Source organism: Ascaphus truei, unplaced genomic scaffold (genome assembly GCF_040206685.1).
Source record: "Ascaphus truei isolate aAscTru1 unplaced genomic scaffold, aAscTru1.hap1 HAP1_SCAFFOLD_306, whole genome shotgun sequence".
In the NCBI taxonomy this organism is placed as follows: Eukaryota; Metazoa; Chordata; class Amphibia; order Anura; family Ascaphidae; genus Ascaphus; species Ascaphus truei.
The window spans coordinates 309,904-329,477 of NW_027456027.1; the positions used below are offsets into that span (position 1 = coordinate 309,904).

Genomic DNA, 19,574 nt, shown 5'->3' on the forward strand with positions numbered 1-19,574 from the left:
GCTCTCTTCTGTCTGTGTCACTGTGTCACCCTGCGGGGGAGGGACAGACTCATAGCTCCCTTCTGTCTGTGTCACTGTGTCACCCTGCGGGGGGAGGGACAGACTCATAGCTCCCTTCTGTCTGTGTCACTGTGTTACCCTGCGGGGGGAGGGACAGACTCATAGCTCCCTTCTGTCTGTGTCACTGTGTTACCCTGCGGGGGGAGGGACAGACTCATAGCTCCCTTCTGTCTGTGTCACTGTGTCACCCTGCGGGGGGAGGGACAGACTCATAGCTCCCTTCTGTCTGTGTCACTGTGTCACCCTGCGGGAGGAGGGACAGACTCATAGCTCCCTTCTGTCTGTGTCACTGTGTCACCCTGCGGGGGGAGGGACAGACTCATAGCTCCCTTCTGTCTGTGTCACTGTGTCACCCTGCGGGGGGAGGGACAGTCTCATAGCTCTCTTCTGTCTGTGTCACTGTGTCACCCTGCGGGGGAGGAACAGACTCATAGCTCCCTTCTGTCTGTGTCACTGTGTCATCCTGCGGGGGGAGGGACAGACTCATAGCTCCCTTCTGTCTGTGTCACTGTGTCACCCTGTGGGGGGAGGGACAGACTCATAGCTCCCTTCTGTCTGTGTCACTGTGTCACCCTGCGGGGGAGGGACAGACTCATAGCTCCCTTCTGTCTGTGTCACTGTGTCACCCTGCGGGGGGAGTGACAGACTCATAGCTCCTGTCTGTGTCACTGTGTCACCCTGCGGGGGAGGGACAGACTCATAGCTCCCTTCTGTCTGTGTCACTGTGTCACCCTGCGGGGGAGGGACAGGCTCATAGCTCCCTTCTGTCTGTGTCACTGTGTCACCCTGCGGGGGAGGGACAGACTCATAGCTCCCTTCTGTCTGTGTCACTGTGTCACCCTGCGGGGGGAGGGACAGACTCATAGCTCCCTTCTGTCTGTGTCACTCTCAGGGCTGCAGGTCTGTAAGCAAAGGATTCTGTCTGGGAATTTCCCCTTCGTCCCGTCTCCGTTGAGTAATGCAGAGAAGATCCTTTACCTCTCCTCCATTATTTCCTTCGAATGTCCCCTCATGGTGAGGAGCTGGATGCCCCACCTCCTTACCAGCACCTTGTCTTCCTCTCTTCCATGGTTTTCTCCCCCCCCCCCCCCCCCTCACTTATTCTCTCTCTCTCTCCCTCTGTGTATCTCTCACTTTGGTTCCTATATCGTTCTCTGTCTCTCCTCTCTCTCTCTATCTCTCTCTCTCTTTCTCTCTGTCTTTCCCCTCTCCTTCTCTCTATCCCTCTCTTCTCTCCCTACCCGCTCTCTTTTTCTCTCTACTTCCCACTCAGTCTCTCCCAATTCCCCCTCTCCCGCTGTTTCTCCCTATCCCTACTTCTCTCTCTCTTATATTCCCCTGTCTATTTCACTCTCTCCCCCCTCTCTGTGTCTCTTTTCTTCCTCTTCATCTCGCCATCTCTCTCTCAGTTGAACTTACTTTCTTTTAAAGGCTGAATGCGTCGGTCTTGCCTGTACGCGTTTAAAACCACCTGAAATGAACGAGATCACACCTCGCTTCAGTGGAAGAAAAAGTCACTGCTTTAGTTTAACAATATTTGTTAAAACCCTGAGTGCCCACCAACTTATTCAGAGCTTCGCTGTTAACCGATTGTCCTGGGGGTAGATACTCCCCAGCCATACTCCCTCCCCCACTCTGAAATCACAAAGGGGGAGATCGTAGACAGCCCTATGTCTGCTGAGCTCCCCCACCGCCCCAGTGGCGGATCTGGCCCTGCCACACAGCTTTCCCACCACACTGATTACAGAGCTGGACTGACCACAAAGTTGGCACCTCCAACCTGCCAACTTATTCTTTGGACTCGACTGGGGCCCGACCGAACAGTCGACGTCTAGTTCTCTGTGCGTTCTTTGGCAGCTCCAGCCTGCCAGCCTATTCTTGGGACTCGACCAGGTCCCGACCGAACTGTCGGCGCCCTGTTCTGTCTACGTTCCCTGCATCACTGAACGGCTTGGCTCAGCAGTTCTGCCACCTGGAGTACCCTTTAGGGTGATCTCGTTAAGCCTGGCTGACAAGCCCATCCTAAACTGTGACTCTGCCTGAAAATGCCTACGCCTGAAGGACCCTTTATATTGTTTATGAATGTATCCCAACCCTTTTCCGACAGGTGCACAGCATCCCGCCTCTGCCAGCTGTCATCACTCACATTAGTTTCCGGGTGCTTTTACACCTCCCCACCCCAATAGAGGATGATGTCTCCCATGGCTTTGTTGGTCTTTGTCCTAGAGTTTTCAGTCCCCGTCCACTTTTTTGCCCATCTCCATGGTAAACGTGGCATTGTCTCGGACCACATTAGTGAGATGTTATTGCATAAGGCTCTCAACCTGGCACAATCTGCTTGCATTTAGAAGATTAGTTCGGAAGATTTGTGCTTGGCCAGGCCGTTCCCGCCGAGATGCCGGAGGATAACATCGGACATGTGTTTGTCGCTCGACATGGCTATAGCCAGCGCTGGCAGCAATTTCACCCGGCACATCACACGGTCATCCTCCTCTTTCTGAAAACCCGTTTGAGGGGCCGCGCCCTCAGCCCCTCGCCCCTTCCCGGGCCCAATGTATGAACGAGTGGCCTATGAGCCAAACTTCAGAAGGTCCTCCCTCTTGCCTGATAGATAAGACAGAAAAACACGTCAACGTTGTCTTATATTTCTACGTTGTCCCGTTCCCTGGACCTGATGTACCTCCTCTAGGCATTGGATTTCCACCTGCCTAACTTCTTCATCTGCTCTACTGTAGAGCCCTCCTCTGCCGCAGTGGTTGCCGCCCCCAATCCTGAAAGAGTGTGTACCAAATGCCTGGGGGTCCATGTCCCCTGCCCTTAGGCAGCGCTTGAGCAGTCGGAAATTGATATCTCGTGAGGTGGGCTATGTCTTTGTGTATTAAGAAATGTTCCCCCTCTCCAGAACTGAGTTTCATGTAATTATTTACTAACCAGGCATACTCATCTGTTACTACAGTATGTTATCTGAGATGAACCCATGTTCCCCTCCCTACCTGGCCTATGAATACTTTTTTATGACTACGTTTGAGTGCAGCAAGCCAGAATGTCCCCTTGTCTTTGATGTTGCTACTAGCTCGCTGACTCTGAAAGCCCTCTCTCTCCCCACTCGTTCCGCTGCCCCTGTGAGTGCCCCCGGCCTATCCAGGGTTACTGGCTCTCTCGTGTCCGCTCGCTTGGCCTCACCCCTTATCCCAGCCCACGAGGATTCTCCTTATTATGAAATCCTCGGTTACGTCCTTCTGTTGGTAGACCTTGAGAAAGAAAGCCAAGCCGGCCAGTGTGGATACTGCCCTGTTCGCGTGTCATGCCCGCGTCCTTCTGCGCCAGCTAGAAGTGGATGAGTCGCTCGCTGCAGGGGCTACTTTCGTGTAGCATGGGGCCACCTGGAACCTGCCCACTGGTAATAGGACTGGTCTGCGGGTGATACACTATGTGGGCGGTGGAAGCAGAGGGGGGTGAGCCTGGCAGAGCAGCGACAGACCCTCTGGTGGCACGATGTACTGGGCATCGCGGCGCTGGTCTCTGTCATGCGGCAAATCAATCCTGGAGCTAATTGCGGCCGGTCTATTGCTGTTTGTCCCCCTCTGGCGCCCAGGCCTCCGGTTGGCGGTAGTCCTCCCATGGTGTCTGTCCGCGTGGCCTGCCGGTGGAGGCAGCAGGAGGTGGAAACGCTGGAGCAGAAGACGGTAGCCTGGGCTGGAGGTGGTGGAGGAGGTCTGCGTGGGGGGGGGCGCTTCCGTTGGGAGCCAGCGGACTCCTGTTCTGGCTACCTCAGCCGAGGCACTGGTCAGTCCGCGGACCGGTGACAGACACCGGGAGGCTCCTGGGCTGGCGGCATAGATAGGGTCCCGCTGCAGGCTGATGCCACCACAGGTCCCTGGATTTTGGGAGGAGGAACCGGGTTGGCCATCAAGCAGACAAACGTCCTCCTGCGTCTCCGGTTTGGCAACAGGATCCATTGCAGCAGCCTCAGAAAATAAGTTCCTGGAAGAGAGAAATTTCCAAAACGTTCCCTGCCCGGGGGTTAAATACCCACTTAAACCCGCTACGTGAGGAGGGGGGGCTGGTCCTCTACAGAGCAACTGCTTATCTTACGGCTCCATCCATCTGTAGCCCTTAGGGTGGCTACGGCCCCATGCTGGGACCTCGGCCTCCTGGATCCTCCTCTGTCTTTTCATCCTACCGTTTTTTTTTTAACTCTCATCCCCTCTCCGTTCCTCGCTCACCCTACCTCTTTACATCTTTCTTTTCTTAAATACATTCACCCCTCTCTCCCACCACTTATCTCTCTTTTACATCCCCTCTTCTCTCCCCCAACTCACTTTGCTCCTCCCTCCCCCCCTGCCCCCTCTCACTCTCACTTCCTCTGTCCCTCTCTCTCTCGCACTTCACCAGTAACACCGGAAAGGGTTCTTTACAGTAAGGGCAGTTACAGTGTGGGATTCATTACCCAGGGAAACTGGGATGGCAGATACAATAGATTTCTTCAGGTTGGACATCTTTTTAGAGAGGAAAGGTATACAGGAATATATAAAATAAGTATACTTGGGAAGGATGTTGATCCAGGGAGTAATCCGATTGGCAATTCTTGGAGTCAGGAAGGAATTTATTTTCCCCTGTATGAGATAACATTGGATGATAGGACTCTGGGGTTTGTGTTTGCCTTCCTCTGGATCAATAAGTAAGTATAGATATAGGATAAAGTATCTGTCGGCTAAATTTAGCATAGGTTGAACTTGATGGACGTACGTCTTTTTTCAACCCCATCAACTATGTAACTATGTAACTACTATGTAACTATATTATGCAACTATGTAACTACTATGTAAGTTATGTACCTATAGTATGTAACTACTATGTAACTCCCGCTCCCTCTCTCTTTCTCCCTGAATTAACTTTCCACAACTCTTCTACACATCTCTCACTGCACAGCACTGTATAGCGTGTGTGTGCTTCCTCTCCTCCTCCCTTATTGGCATGTAAAGATCACTAATGTTTTCTTGTGTTAGACGCGTAGGGTCACTCATCCTTTACATTTCATTCTCCCCCCCCCCCCCCCCGATTCCCTTTCCCTTCAGATCCGCTCCCTGGGAGGGCTGCTGAAGTTCTTGGAACGCCGGAGGATTGGGGTTCAGCTGGAAGAAAGCGGCGTGCGGGTTCCTATCCTGAGCCTCAAGAAATACGTCCTGTACGTCCCGTGTCACCCTGCGAGGGGGAGGGACAGACGCATAGCTCCCTTCTGTCTGTGTCACTGTGTCACCCTGCGAGGGGGAGGGACAGACGCATAGCTCCCTTCTGTCTGTGTCACTGTGTCACCCTGCGGGGGGAGGGACAGGCTCATAGCTCCCTTCTGTCTGTGTCACTGTGTCACCCTGCGGGGGGAGGGATAGACTCATAGCTCCCTTCTGTCTGTGTCACTGTGTCACCCTGCGGGGGGAGGGACAGGCTCATAGCTCCCTTCTGTCTGTGTCACTGTGTCACCCTGCGGGAGAGGGACAGACTCATAGCTCCCTTCTGTCTGTGTCACTGTGTCACCCTGCGGGAGGAGGGACAGATTTATAGCTCCCTTCTGTCTGTGTCACTGTGTCACCCTGCGGCGGGAGGGATAGACTCATAGCTCCCTTCTGTCTGTGTCACTGTGTCACCCTGCGGGGGGAGGGACAGGCTCATAGCTCCCTTCTGTCTGTGTCACTGTGTCACCCTGCGGGGGGAGGGACAGACTCATAGCTCCCTTCTGTCTGTGTCACCCTGCGGGGGAGGGACAGACTCATAGCTCCCTTCTGTCTGTGTCACCCTGCGGGTGGAGGGACAGACTCATAACTCCCTTCTGTCTGTCACTGTGTCACCCTGCGGGGGGAGGGACTGACTCATAGCTCCCTTCTGTCTGTGTCACTATGTCACTCTGCAGGGGGAGGGACAGACTCATAGCTCCCTTCTGTCTATGTCACTGTGTCACCCTGCGGGGGAGGAACAGACTCATAGCTCCCTTCTGTCTGTGTCACTGTGTCACCCTGCGGGGGGAGGGACAGACTCATTGCTCCCTTCTGTCTGTGTCACTGTGTCACCCTGCGGGGGGAGGGACAGACTCATAGCTCCCTTCTGTCTGTGTCACCCTGCGGGAGGAGGGATAGACTCATAGCTCCCTTCTGTCTGTGTCACTGTGTCACCCTGCGGGGGGAGGGACAGACTCATAGCTCCCTTCTGTCTGTGCCACTGTGTCACCCTGCGGGGGGGAGGGACAGACTCATAGCTCCCTTCTGTCTGTGTCACTGTGTCACCCTGCGGGGGAGGGACAGACTCATAGCTCCCTTCTGACTGTGTCACGGTGTCACCCTGCGGGGGGAGGGACAGACTCATAGCTCCCTTCTGTCTGTGTCACTGTGTCACCCTGCGGGGGGAGGGACAGACTCATAGCTCCCTTCTGTCTGTGTCACTGTGTCACCCTGCGGGGGGAGGGACAGACTCATAGCTCCCTTCTGTCTGTGGCTCTGTCCTTATTTCTAGGACTGACATTGTGGACATGGATCAAGACACATACAGGTAAGATAGTTCTCACACACTTTCCACCATCTACAACTGCAAATTAGATTGCTAGCTGATTGTGCTATTAGGAAGCAGGTTCTTAAGGTATAAATAAAGGTACTAAATCATTGAAACACACACATATATATATGTATGCCGTATTCCGGGGCGTGGCGCTCGTTTTCCTGGCAGTATGGACGCCTCATTTTGTTGTAGGGAGGAGTCCTCCATTACTTGGTGACCCCGAATCCTTGCGTTGGATGATAGTTCCCTTCCCCTTGTGGTACTTGGGCCAGTTACAGCTATTTTCTTTGTTTTTTTTGGATCATGGTCGCTCAGTTTCCTGGTAGCGGAGACGCCATGGGTTGCATTAAGAGTGGCGTCTTCCATTGCGTGGCAGCACTGCAGGAGACGCCAGCAGAGGTAATGACAAGAGGCTTGCATTTGGAGAAATAAACGGAGGCTTTTATTTAGCCAAAGTTCAGCAACAATAAAAAAACACAGCTTTTCCTCAGCCAGAGTTCAGCAACAGCAAAAAACACAGCTTTTCCTCAGCCAGAGTTCAGCAACAACAAAAAAGCACGGCTTTTCCTCAGCCAAAGTTCAGCAACAACAAAAAAACACGGCTTTTCCTCAGCCAGAGTTCAGCAACAACAAAAAAACACGGCTTTTCCTCAGCCAGAGTTCAGCAACAACAAACAACAGCTTTTCCTCAGCCAGAGTTCAGCAACAAAAAAGCACGGCTTTTCCTCAGCCAGAGCTCAGCAACAACAAAAAAACACAGCTTTTCCTCAGCCAGAGTTCAGCAACAACAAAAAAGCACGGCTTTTCCTCAGCCAGAGTTCAGCAACAACAAAAAACACAGCTTTTCCTCAGCCAGAGTTCAGCAACAACAAAAAAGCACGGCTTTTCCTCAGCCAGAGTTCAGCAACAACAAAAAAGCACGGCTTTTCCTCAGCCAGAGTACAGCAACAACAAAAAACACGGCTTTTCCTCAGCCAGAGTTCAGCAACAACAAAACACACGGCTTTTAATGGTAACAGCCCATGTGGCTCATTAGTGCTCCTGTCTCCTATCGGCTGGAGTTATCTTTTGGCTGCCTGCCCTGCTACAGGCCCCTGACGACATGCTGTGGATGGGAAGAGTTCTCTTCCCCTCCTGCCAGCTTGACAACGGGGATGGGTGCCTCATGGTTTTGGTCGTGGGGTTCTGCCTTGCGTGGCCTTCCTGCCAGGAGTGAATTTAGTCCATTTTTGGCAGTGTAGTGTGGTCTTCTGACACGCATGCAGGGGGCGAGACTTAAGTTGGTGTGCACTATAAGAACGTCTTATATCATAGTCGGCATCATAGCTTAAGAAAGGGTGAGCGTGACCTTACAACGTCACTTGTTTCCCTGCCTCGTGCTTTTCATATTTTTCTGTCGGTGCTGTGGATGCTGCTCATTTTCAGGATGTTTTCACATTTTTGGTAGTTAGATGGCGCTTCCTGGTCCTATGTGCACCTGATGTTTTATAGAATATTTATTAACCATGATTTTGGCATCTGATTGTTCTGGTTTCTGCATGAAGCGGTTCCATATTTTCATGTTGCTACATACACACACACACACACACACCTGAAAAAGGGGGGAAGAGAAGGCACGCCATATCTACCAGAAAATTAGCTCACCCTTGGCAAGTGCATGGATCATATATGAAACAAGGAGGTGAACCTCATGATGAAGGGGCCCTGGGATGGCTCCAAAACGTTGGACACCTATGGATTACATACAGTTTGTTTAATCAACCTGTAGTGCTGCGTCTCCTTCCCAGGTCTTTTGGTTTTGGTGAAGTATCTTTTTTTTATATACACACCTGGATCTTTTTATACACACACCTCTGCTTCCGGTAACATGGAGATTTAAATGCAAATTGGCTTTGGCCTGGGTGTACGTATGATTTAGGCATGAAAATAGGACATAACTTTATTCTGGAGGCCAAGGCCACGCCGATTTTTACCGAGCAGTCTGAAAAAAGGAAAAGAGGGTTCCTTAGGAAGCGTATGAATAGTTTGGTCGTCAGCGCTGGTGGCCGAGAGAGCTGACCGGATTTGCTGAGCCCGGCAGGACATCCAATGCTGTAACTGGACACCATTGGTTGGGCATTAGAGCGTAAGGAATGATGAGCTCTTTGTCAGGAAACCTGTTTTGGAAGAGATGGTAAACTCTCCTGGGCTCAGGAACCTGTTTAATGCCGAATAGATTGATATCATGGGGAGGCGATGATTCCGGACTGGTTGAGTTGATTTGGGAACGTCTTTCAGTAGTAACTTGAATAAGTGGTTTTGTCGAGATTGATGTCTTGTTAGAGAAGGGGATTACGAAATGTTGCTAAAAATCTGACAGATAAAGTTTGATGGTACTAGGTGGTAATCTGAGCGACGTGAAGAAGTAGAATTCCTTTATGGAGGATTGGTAGGTACAGGTTGAATTTGGGCCAGGTGGTGGTGTAGGCTTCCTGGTGTTAGAAGTGAAAATCAGTCTCCGCATGAACACCGTGATTGAGGATGCTCTGGCTTTGTGGATAATTCTGGAAGCAGCTTGTTGTCTTTACGAAATTGGACTGTTTGATTGAGTGAGGGGGGAATCGGAAGGAGGTTAAAAGCATCTGTGAGGTCTGCTTTGAACAAGCAGGAACCTTCTGGAGATGCTGAATGTGTTGGATGGCATCAGTTGCATGAGCGCATTGAAGAAAGAGGTCTTCCGAAGGTATTAATTAAGGAATTTGTGCTTGGAATCATTTTGGTATATGAGGTTGAGAGGTCGATGATTAACCATTAACTTCTAGTTGCAATGCCAACTGGGTTGAACTCTCCAGGAAGGTAATGATGGAGAGGAGAAAGGACCATCGATGGAACCTTGGATAGTTCTTCATTGATGAGTTGAGCGAGTATCTCTGGTTTGCGAATGAATGGTGGTGAGGGTTAGGACACTCGTAAGAAGATGTTGGAATGGCCGGAACGCCTATATGGAATCTATGGGTGAATCCAGCGAAAAGGCGGTGGGCAGAAGCTTGGGAAGAGCGATGTTCTTCCTAGTCATTTGCCAACAAGGCTGGTTAGAGCAAGCTGTCTTGGGGTGGCATATACTGGAGGGCATCCCTGGATGGTGGTTATTGCATATTTGGGAGTTGCCCATGTAGTGGATGGCTTCTCCCAGTCCATTGACTTGGGGACGGTTACTGAGGATTAGATACATGAAATGCTGGATAGTGAGGCAGTAGCTCATGGAGAAGAGCCAAACTGAGAATCTTGCACTGCCGAAGGAAAGAGGAGGGTTAGATGGGAAAGAAGTCACACAGTGTACGGCCGGCTGAATAACTTGTTGCACAAGGCACTGCACTCTGGGATATTGTCGAACTAAGAATGGGCGACTGCGGCTTTTGCTGAGAATAAGCGGTGGTAGACATAAAACAAAGTGCCTCCATCTATATCCCAGGTCTACCTTACAGTATAGGTAATGGACGAATTCTTATCTGCTATGCGGGAAGGAAGCGCAGATTTTATCTCTATATAGACGGAAGGCGAGGATGAACTCTGCAATGGTAAATTTCCTTAGGAGATGAGGCTCTTTTGCACTGAGCCTGACCGAAATATCACCACAAGATATGATCCCGTTCTCAATGTGGTCTAATAGGGAAATTAGAATAGATGCCAATTAATGGTCTAGCCTTCTAAGAGGTCCATGCAGCGTTTTAAATGAGAGGAGATGGTTACGGGAGCAGGTGATGCCGTACCTGACAGGGGGTGAATGGGTGAAGGAGCTGGTTGACGAAACGATCGGTCTTGCTGGTGGAGGTGACACTTCAGTGTAGATAGGCAGAGTTGGATGTCAGATATGGATGAAGCGAGGCTGGGTGAGTTCACTGGGAGGTTACATAGTAGATGAGGTTGAAAAAAGACATGTGTCCATCAAGTTCAACCTATGCTAAATTTAGACGACAGATACTTTATCCTATATTTGTACTTACAGTATTTTGATCCAGAGGAAGGCCAACACAAACCCCAGTGACACATCATCCAATAATGTCTCATAACGGGAAAAATACATTCCTTCCTGACTCCAAGAAGTGGCAATCGGATTAATCCCTGGATCAATATCCTTCCCATGTATACTTATTTGGTATATCCCTGTATACCTTTCCTTTCTAAAAAGATGTCCAACATTTTTTGAACATATCTATTGTATCTGCCATCCCAGTCTCCATGGGTAATGAATCCCACACTGTAACTGCCCTTACTGTGAAGAACCCTTTCCTTTTGTTGCTGGTGAAATCTCGTTATGGCCCACCGCCATTTTAATTTCTTCAACCTCTTGATGATATCACAGACTTTGGTTTTGGTTTAGAACCTATTCATTCTTTTTCCTGTCTTCTGGTAATACCCAGCATGCATCCCTCCATTCTTCTTTGCGGCGTCTGAAGCTTCGCAATTATCTTCGCATTTAGGGTCCACGTTTCACATCCATACATGAGCCCGGGCAGGATACACTGGTCGGAAACTTTCCTCTTGAGGCGCCGTGGGAGTTTCCATTGAAATATTGTCTTGTTTCTTCCAAGTGCGCTCTGTCACTAACGGCTCACCTGTGAGCACGTGACTTGTACATGTGACAAGGGTTAATACACACAGCCACCTAGCTTACGTTTCACCTCCGCAGGGTCCTTCAAATAAGCAATATCACCCCTCAATCGGTCACAAAAGTCCCCTTAAAATGCTGCCACCACCAAGGATGCAGAAAACTATTATCGCTTGGGTCCTTGGTCCCTCTTTACAAAGCAACATATGTAATCTATTTTATTTCCCACGTCTCAGACAGGTCTGCTTTTTGCCATTATCTCCTAGCATACAGTGCTTCCACTGCAGCTATGGGATTCTGGGAAATGACATGCAAATGAGCACACACGGTCCACTTTTGCTCCAAATCCATTGTGACATGGGCCCCTATAAGCTTATGCCTGCCGCGTTACAGCATGAAGGTAAAACAGTGCAGAGCCAGTAAACCTGCTCACCTACAGCTCTTTCGACCATTTGAGTCTCGTCCGTCTGAGGCTGGTTATACTGGCTTTGTAATGTGAAGCTAGGATAGGTTTCATCCACACCTTAAATAAGTTATGTTGGGGTACAAAAAAGAGTGTCCTAACCCTCACCACCATTCGCAAACCAGAGATACTCGCTCAACTCATCAAATTGAACCTTTTCCTTTGCTGCTGGCGAAATCTCCTTCCCTCCCATCCTTCGGTTTGGTATCGGCAAGGCACAGGAAGGGAATACGCTGGAGATGGATGGGGAACAGCAGGCGAAATAGATCTGCTTTCCTGGGCCGCGTTCAGAGTGCCGGCGACGCGACCGATGACGTCGCCGTCGCTACTGGCGAAAGTTGAATGTTCGTTTTAAACGTCGTCGCTGGCGACAGAGCCAGTGACGTCACCAAGGAGGAGGGCAGCGCTCTGTGATTGGTTTAGAGACAGTCACATGTGGCGACAGTGTCTCTAAAAAAAATAATCAAATTTCACTGGCTTCCAAATTTTTGGTCGCGACATCGCTCCGTCGCGCTTGCTATAAGCGCATGCGACGGATTCAATGGATTTGTTTTGGAGCGCCGTCGCCGTCACCAGACACTACAAGCGCAGCCGTAGCTGTAGCGGCGAGAGGAGCGCCTCTCAATTCAGCGTTGCGTTTGGGGACAGAGCAGTTACGAATGGATGGTAGAGGATTCTGCAGTGCAGGGACGTGAGGAGCAGGAGGTTATTTAAGGTGACTGTGGAAGAGGCATACGGCAGCCCCATGATCACAGGCTTCAGCCTTAGAAATATATACACACACACACACACACACATATATATATAAATCCCCCAAATGGCCGCACACACGGGGGTAAAGAGCCTTTCCAGGAGGCGGGAGGGGTGTACGGTTGAGGAGATAATGGAATACTCAAAATAAGGTCCCCAGATGGTCCCTCCGGGGACAGAAACATTGGGCCGCTGGGCAATTTGGATGCAATAAAATCATTTTTGCCGTTACTTAAAGGTCTGGTAAAGCAAGAGACAGCACTCAATTGTAGAAAACTTCACAAAGTGTATTAGTGAAAATAGTGGTACATCAAGAAACCCAACGTTTCGGTCCTCCAAAATGGGACCTTCCTCGGGGGGGTAGGTCCCATTTTGGAGGACCGAAACGTCAGGGGGTAGGTCCCATTTTGGAGGACCGAAACATCAGGGGGTAGGTCCCATTTTGGAGGACCGAAACGTTGGGTTTCTTGATGTACCACTATTTTCACCAATACACTTTGTGAAGTTTTCTACAATTGAGTGCTGTGTCTTGCTTTACCAGACCTCGGAACGGTAACGTATGTCTATATTATCCATATGGGACAAGCACCTACAGCCTATCAGCACCTATGGAGTGCCAACTGTTCTATTTGACTATATATATATATATATATATATATATTTATATATATATACATACACACACACACACACACACACACACACACACATATTTATATATTGCAACATCTCTATCCCTCTCAGTGTTCTGCAGATATTTAAAAGTGAGGCCCATCCGTCCGTGTATAAAATGATCTCGGGTGTGAAAGAAGGGATGAGCTTATATGGTAACAGTCTCTCTCTCTCTCTCGCTCTCTCTCACTCTCTTTATTATACAGTCCCTCTATTCCTCTATCTCTCTTACTTTCTCCTCGTTTTATTGCTCTCCCTATGTTTCCATTTCTCTCCTCTCTTTTTCTCTTCCCCCCGCTCTCTCTGACTTCTCTTTTTCACTCTCCCTCTCTGTCCTTTCTTCCCTCCCTCTCTCTATTCTCCCCTCTCTCTCTCTGTCCTGTCTTTTCCCCTCCCCTCCTGTATTTTTCCTTCTCTCTCTTTTTCCGTCTGTCTCCACTCCCCCCCTCTCTCCTCTTTCTCCCTCTCCTCTCTTTGTCCCCTTTTCTCCGCACCCTTCCCCTGTCCCCCTCTCTCCTGTATTTTTCCTTCTCTCTCTTTTTCCGTCTGTCTCCACTCCCCCCCTCTCTCCTCTTTCTCCCTCTCCTCTCTTTGTCCCCTTTCCTCCGCACCCTTTCCCTGACCCCCTCTCTCCTGTATTTTTCCTTCTCCGCTCTCTTTTTCCGTCTCTCTCTCTTCCCCTCTCTCGCTCCCTCTGTCTTCTCTTTTTCACTCTCCCTCTCTGTCCTTTCTTCCCTCCCTCTCTCTATTCTCTCTTCCCCTCTCTCTTCCCTTCTCTCTCTCTATCTGTCCTGCCTTTCCCCCTCTCCTCTCTCTTGTATTTTTCCTTCTCTCTCTCTCTCTCTTTCGCTCTCTTTCTCTTTTTCCTTCTCTCTCCCCCCTCTCTCCCCCCTCCCCGGCCCCCCTCCTCTCCTCGCATGATACTTACTCAGGTATTCTCTCTCTCTCCTCTCTCCCCCCCTCTCCGCCCCCCTCTCCCCCTCCCCTTGCTCAGGTATTCTCAATCGCTGCCGTTCCAAGTGGGGAGAAGACACCATGAGGTGTGCGCTGATTCTCCCCTGTCTGACCCACCTCCCCCCTAAGTGCTGCATCCCACTTCAGAGGCCAGGCTTCGAGCTCCTCCCCCTAGTATTACAGACCTACTGGATCCCACATCAAAGATCACAGGATCCCACTTCAGAGACTAGGCTTTGAGCTCCTCCCCTTAGTACTACAGCATCGCTGGATCCCACTTCAAAGGTCGTAGGATGGTACCCCCCAGCCACCACCCTTCCCCCCAGCATTCCCCCCCGCCCCCCCCCTGCACTTTCCCTCACGCTCGCTTTTTTCCCCCACTTCAAAGGCTGTGGTTGTCGCGGCCCACCCGGGACCGGTCCGAGCTGGAGTCGCGGCTGGACGTCATTGAGTTCTTCGCCGCGGCCCGAAACCTGGAGACCGCCCAGAGCCTGCAGGACTGCCTGAAGTGCATCAGGAACATCCCTGTGAGCCACCCCCTCCCCCCGTACTGCAGGACTGCCTGAAGTGCGTCAGGAACATCCCTGTGAGCCACCCCCTCCCCCCGTACTGCAGGACTGCCTGAAGTGCGTCAGGAACATCCCTGTGAGCCACCCCCTCCCCCCGTACTGCAGGACTGCCTGAAGTGCGTCAGGAACATCCCTGTGAGCCACCCCCTCCCCCCGTACTACAGGACTGTCTGAAGTGCGTCAGGAACATCCCTGTGAGCCACCCCCTCCCCCCGTACTGCAGGACTGCCTGAAGTGCGTCAGGAACATCCCTGTGAGCCACCCCCTCCCCCGTACTGCAGGACTGCCTGAAGTGCGTCAGGAACATCCCTGTGAGCCACCCCCTCCCCCGTACTGCAGGACTGCCTGAAGTGCGTCAGGAACATCCCTGTGAGCCACCCCCTCCCCCCGTACTGCAGGACTGCCTGAAGTGCGTCAGGAACATCCCTGTGAGCCACCCCCTCCCCCGTACTGCAGGACTGCCTGAAGTGCGTCAGGAACATCCCTGTGAGCCACCCCCTCCCCCCGTACTGCAGGACTGCCTGAAGTGCGTCAGGAACATCCCTGTGAGCCACCCCCTCCCCCGTACTGCAGGACTGCCTGAAGTGCGTCAGGAACATCCCTGTGAGCCACCCCCTCCCCTTGTACTGCAGGACTGCCTGAAGTGCGTCAGGAACATCCCTGTGAGCCACCCCCTCCCCCCGTACTGCAGGACTGCCTGAAGTGCGTCAGGAACATCCCTGTGAGCCACCCCCTCCCCCCGTACTGCAGGACTGCCTGAAGTGCGTCAGGAACATCCCTGTGAGCCACCCCCTCCCCCCGTACTGCAGGACTGCCTGAAGTGCGTCAGAAACATCCTGTGAGCCACCCCCTCCCCCCGTACTGCAGGACTGCCTGAAGTGCGTCAGAAACATCCCTGTGAGCCACCCCCTCCCCCCGTACTGCAGGACTGCCTGAAGTGCGTCAGAAACATCCCTGTGAGCCACCCCCTCCCCCCGTACTGCAGGACTGCCTGAAGTGCGTCAGAAACATCCCTGTGAGCCACCCCCTCCCCCCGTACTGCAGGACTGCCTGAAGTGCGTCAGAAACATCCCTGTGAGCCACCCCCTCCCCCCGTACTGCAGGACTGCCTGAAGTGCGTCAGAAACATCCCTGTGAGCCAACCCCTCCCCCCGTACTGCAGGACTGCCTGAAGTGCGTCAGGAACATCCCTGTGAGCCACCCCCTCCCCCCGTACTGCAGGACTGCCTGAAGTGCGTCAGGAACATCCCTGTGAGCCACCCCCTCCCCCCCGTACTGCAGGACTGCCTGAAGTGCGTCAGGAACATCCCTGTGAGCCACCCCCTCCCCCCGTACTGCAGGACTGCCTGAAGTGCGTCAGGAACATCCCTGTGAGCCACCCCCTCCCCCCGTACTGCAGGACTGCCTGAAGTGCGTCAGAAACATCCCTGTGAGCCACCCCCTCCCCCCGTACTGCAGGACTGCCTGAAGTGCGTCAGAAACATCCCTGTGAGCCACCCCCTCCCCCCGTACTGCAGGACTGCCTGAAGTGCGTCAGAAACATCCCTGTGAGCCACCCCCTCCCCCCGTACTGCAGGACTGCCTGAAGTGCGTCAGAAACATCCCTGTGAGCCACCCCCTCCCCCCGTACTGCAGGACTGCCTGAAGTGTGTCAGAAACATCCCTGTGAGCCACCCCCTCCCCCACTGCAGGCGTGTCCCCCAAAACTCCAGGCGTGTCCCCCCATACTGCAGGCGTGTGTCCCCCGTACTGCAGGCGTGTCCCCCCCGTACTGCAGGCGTGTCCCCCCGTACTGCAGGCGTGTCCCCCCCGTACTGCAGGCGTGTCCCCCTGTACTGCAGGCGTGTGTCCCCCGTACTGCAGGCGCGTCCCCCCGTACTGCAGGCGTGTCCCCCCGTACTGCAGGCGTGTGTTCCCCGTACTGCAGGCGTGTCTCCCCGTACTGCAGGCATGTGTCCCCCCGTACTGCAGGCGTGTCCTCCCGTACTGCAGGCGTGTGTCCCCCGTACTGCAGGCGTGTGTCCCCCGTACTGCAGGCGTGTGTCCCCCGTACTGCAGGTGCGTCCCCCCGTACTGCAGGCGCGTCCCCCCCGTACTGCAGGCGCGTCCCCCCGTACTGCAGGCGCGTCCCCCCGTACTGCAGGCGTGTCCCCCCGTACTGCTCTGCACATGTCTTGCACTGTCTCTGTCTCCCGTCCCTCTCTCTCTGTCTCCCACTCTCTCTCTCCCTCCTATCCCTCTCTGTCTCATGTCCCTCTCTCTTCTGTCTCCCGTCTCTCTCTGTCTCCCATCTCTCTCCCTCTCTCCTTTCCCTAGCTCTATCTCCCATCCCTCTCTCTTCTGTCTCCCGTCTCTCTCTGTCTCCCATCCCTCTCTCCTTTCCCTCTCTCTCTTTGTCTCCCGCCCCCCTCTCTCTGCCTTCTATCCCTCTCTCTCGGTGTCTCTCTCCTCCGTCCCTCTCACTATCTCCTGCCCCCCCCTCTCTCTCCCGTTATTCTGAAGCCAGGGTCACGATTGATGTGTGAATGGCCCCCGATAGCATTAACTCAGCCCCCTTTCCAAATCACTCCAAGTCCTATAATATTTCCTTCATTTTATTGGAAAAGGCAGCAGAATACAGGTACTTGTGAATGGTGTGTAGTAGTGATTTGTAGTTAGAAGCAGGTAGAAAGAAATGGCCTTGCCATAGGAGAGTAACAGGGATGCGTGCTGTACTCACTGTCTGCAGGGTGGAAAAGGAAGTGAGGGGCAGTGTGGGTAAAGGGAATAGTCTTGGGACAGACTATCTGAACAAAACAGGGGGGAGGGCAGACTAGCCCATTCTGGTAAGGATCTCAGAGGCTGCAGTAGCAACTCACTGATTACATGCCCAGAGGCAAGAATTGTTACATATCACACAGGCACAGTGTGTGTGTGCAAACTCCATGCAGCTGAAATAAGATCTGACAGGCAGAAGCTGCAAAGGAAAGAGGGGGGTGAAACAGGGATGTGATTCTTTTTCCATGACACCCGTCCATCTCTCTCTCTCCTCCGTCCCTCCCTCTCTCCCGTCTTTCCCTCTTTCTCTCTCGTCCGTCTCTCTTTCCCTCTCTTTGTCTCACTCAGGATGTCTCGTTTCAGCTAATATTAAAGCGCATGACGCTCTCTCATACCAAGGTCACTGACTGGCAGGCTCTGTATAAGGTATCCCCAGACTGTCTCCTCATGTCTTCTGCTGTCTCTCCTCTGCTCTCTGGTGGTTTCTGTTGGTGCTCTGTCTGTCCCTCCCATTTGTAATATCTTTCCCCTCCTTTCTCTCTTGTCTCTGTCGCAGGACCGTTATCTCGGTGTGTCTCTTTCTCAGAACCGTTATCTTGGTGTGTCTCTGTATCTCTTTCTTCCTTTGTATTTCTCTCACACTCTCTCTCTTTCCCCCTCTTTCTGCAGACCGTGCCACCTACTGCGCTCTCCGCTTTCTATCTCTCTGTCTCTCTTCACCTCCCACTCTCTCTCCTTCTCTCACACTCTCTCTTTCCTTCTCTCACACTCTCTCTCTCCTTCTCTCACACTCTCTCTCTTTCCTTCTCTCACACTCTCTCTCTTTCCTTCTCTCCCACTGTCTCTCTCCTTCTCTCACTCTCTCTCTCCTTCTCTCTCACTCTCTCTCTCGTACGGCATACAGTGACAGCGACTGCTCTCCCCCGTCTCTCTTTCTCTCTCGCCCTCACTGTTTCTCCCTCTCTCTCTCCCTCACACTCTCCCCCTGCAGACAGTATACAACGCTGTGTGCATCGGTGACACCTGCCGCACTCTGCCTCAGTCCGTCTCTCTCTTCTCTCGCGTCTCGGCGGCCTTCACCAGCGACCTTCACTACATCGCCAGCATCATCAGCAAAGTGGTCTGTGTCTCCCCGCTGCCTTGGGGTCGGGAGCGGTTCTCGAGCGAGCTACCTCCCTGGGTGTCTCTGCTCCAGAACTGCACTTATTTCCTCTTCTCTGTTCCTTGTCTTCCTCCCTCCCTCTCTTCTCTCCCTCTCCCCCCTCTCGCTCTCTTGTTCTCTCACTCTGTCATTATCTCGCTTTCTTCCCCCTCTCCTCCCCCTCCTCTATCTCTCTCCCCCCCCCCTCCAGGTGGACTTTGAGGAGAGCCTGGCAGAGAATCGCTTCTGCATTAAAGCCAACGTGGACCCCGCTGTGGATGAGAGTGAGTGACATGGTCGCACATCCCCCCGGGTCTTCCCTCGTTCCCTTCAGCCTGCTCACCCAGACCTTCAGGGGTGTGACCTTACGAACTAGACACTGAGATCTGACCAAATGTCCCTGTGTCCTTGTAACCCCATAGAACTATACATTGAGGTCTGATAAGGATCTGTTAGGTGGTATCTATAATTATCACCTTCAGCCTGTGTCTCCCCACTGCTGGATGAGGCCTCCCCAATGATCTCCCAGGCACTGCGGTTACAGCCTCTCTACTGCACGTACATATAAATATATATCCCACCTTCAGCCCGTGTCTCCCCACTGCTGGATGAGGCCTCCCCAATGATCTCCCAGGCACTGCGGTTACAGCCTCTCTTCTCCACGTACATATAAATATATATCACCACCTTCAGCCCGTGTCTCCCCACTGCTGGATGAGGTCTCCCCAATGATCTCCCAGGCGCTGCGGTTACAGCCTCTCTTCTCCACGTACATATAAATATATATCCCACCTTCAGCCCGTGTCTCCCCACTGCTGGATGAGGCCCCCCCAATGATCTCCCTCGTACTGCGGTTACAGCCTCTCTTCCCCACGTACATATAAATATATATCACCACCTTCAGCCCGTGTCTCCCCACTGCTGGATGAAGCCTCCCCAATGATCTCCCAGGTACTGCGGTTAGAGCCTCTCTTCTCCCCGTACATATAAATATATATCCCACCTACAGCCCGTCTCCCCACTGCTGGATGAGGCCTCCCCAATGATCTCCCGGGTACTGCGGTTACAGCCTCT

The 19,574-nt window shown here is 52.4% G+C and overlaps 1 protein-coding gene across 1 annotated transcript in view; it reads left to right on the forward strand.

Moving 5' to 3' along the window:
- Positions 1-19,574, forward strand: part of MSH5 (mutS homolog 5) — an 89,589-nt gene that overhangs the window by 12,581 nt on the left and 57,434 nt on the right. The window contains 9 exon segments of the mRNA XM_075583268.1: positions 953-1,074; positions 5,139-5,248; positions 6,565-6,600; positions 13,152-13,234; positions 14,074-14,119; positions 14,422-14,560; positions 17,723-17,785; positions 18,351-18,479; positions 18,712-18,784. Of these exon segments, the coding sequence (XP_075439383.1) occupies positions 953-1,074; positions 5,139-5,248; positions 6,565-6,600; positions 13,152-13,234; positions 14,074-14,119; positions 14,422-14,560; positions 17,723-17,785; positions 18,351-18,479; positions 18,712-18,784 (801 nt within the window).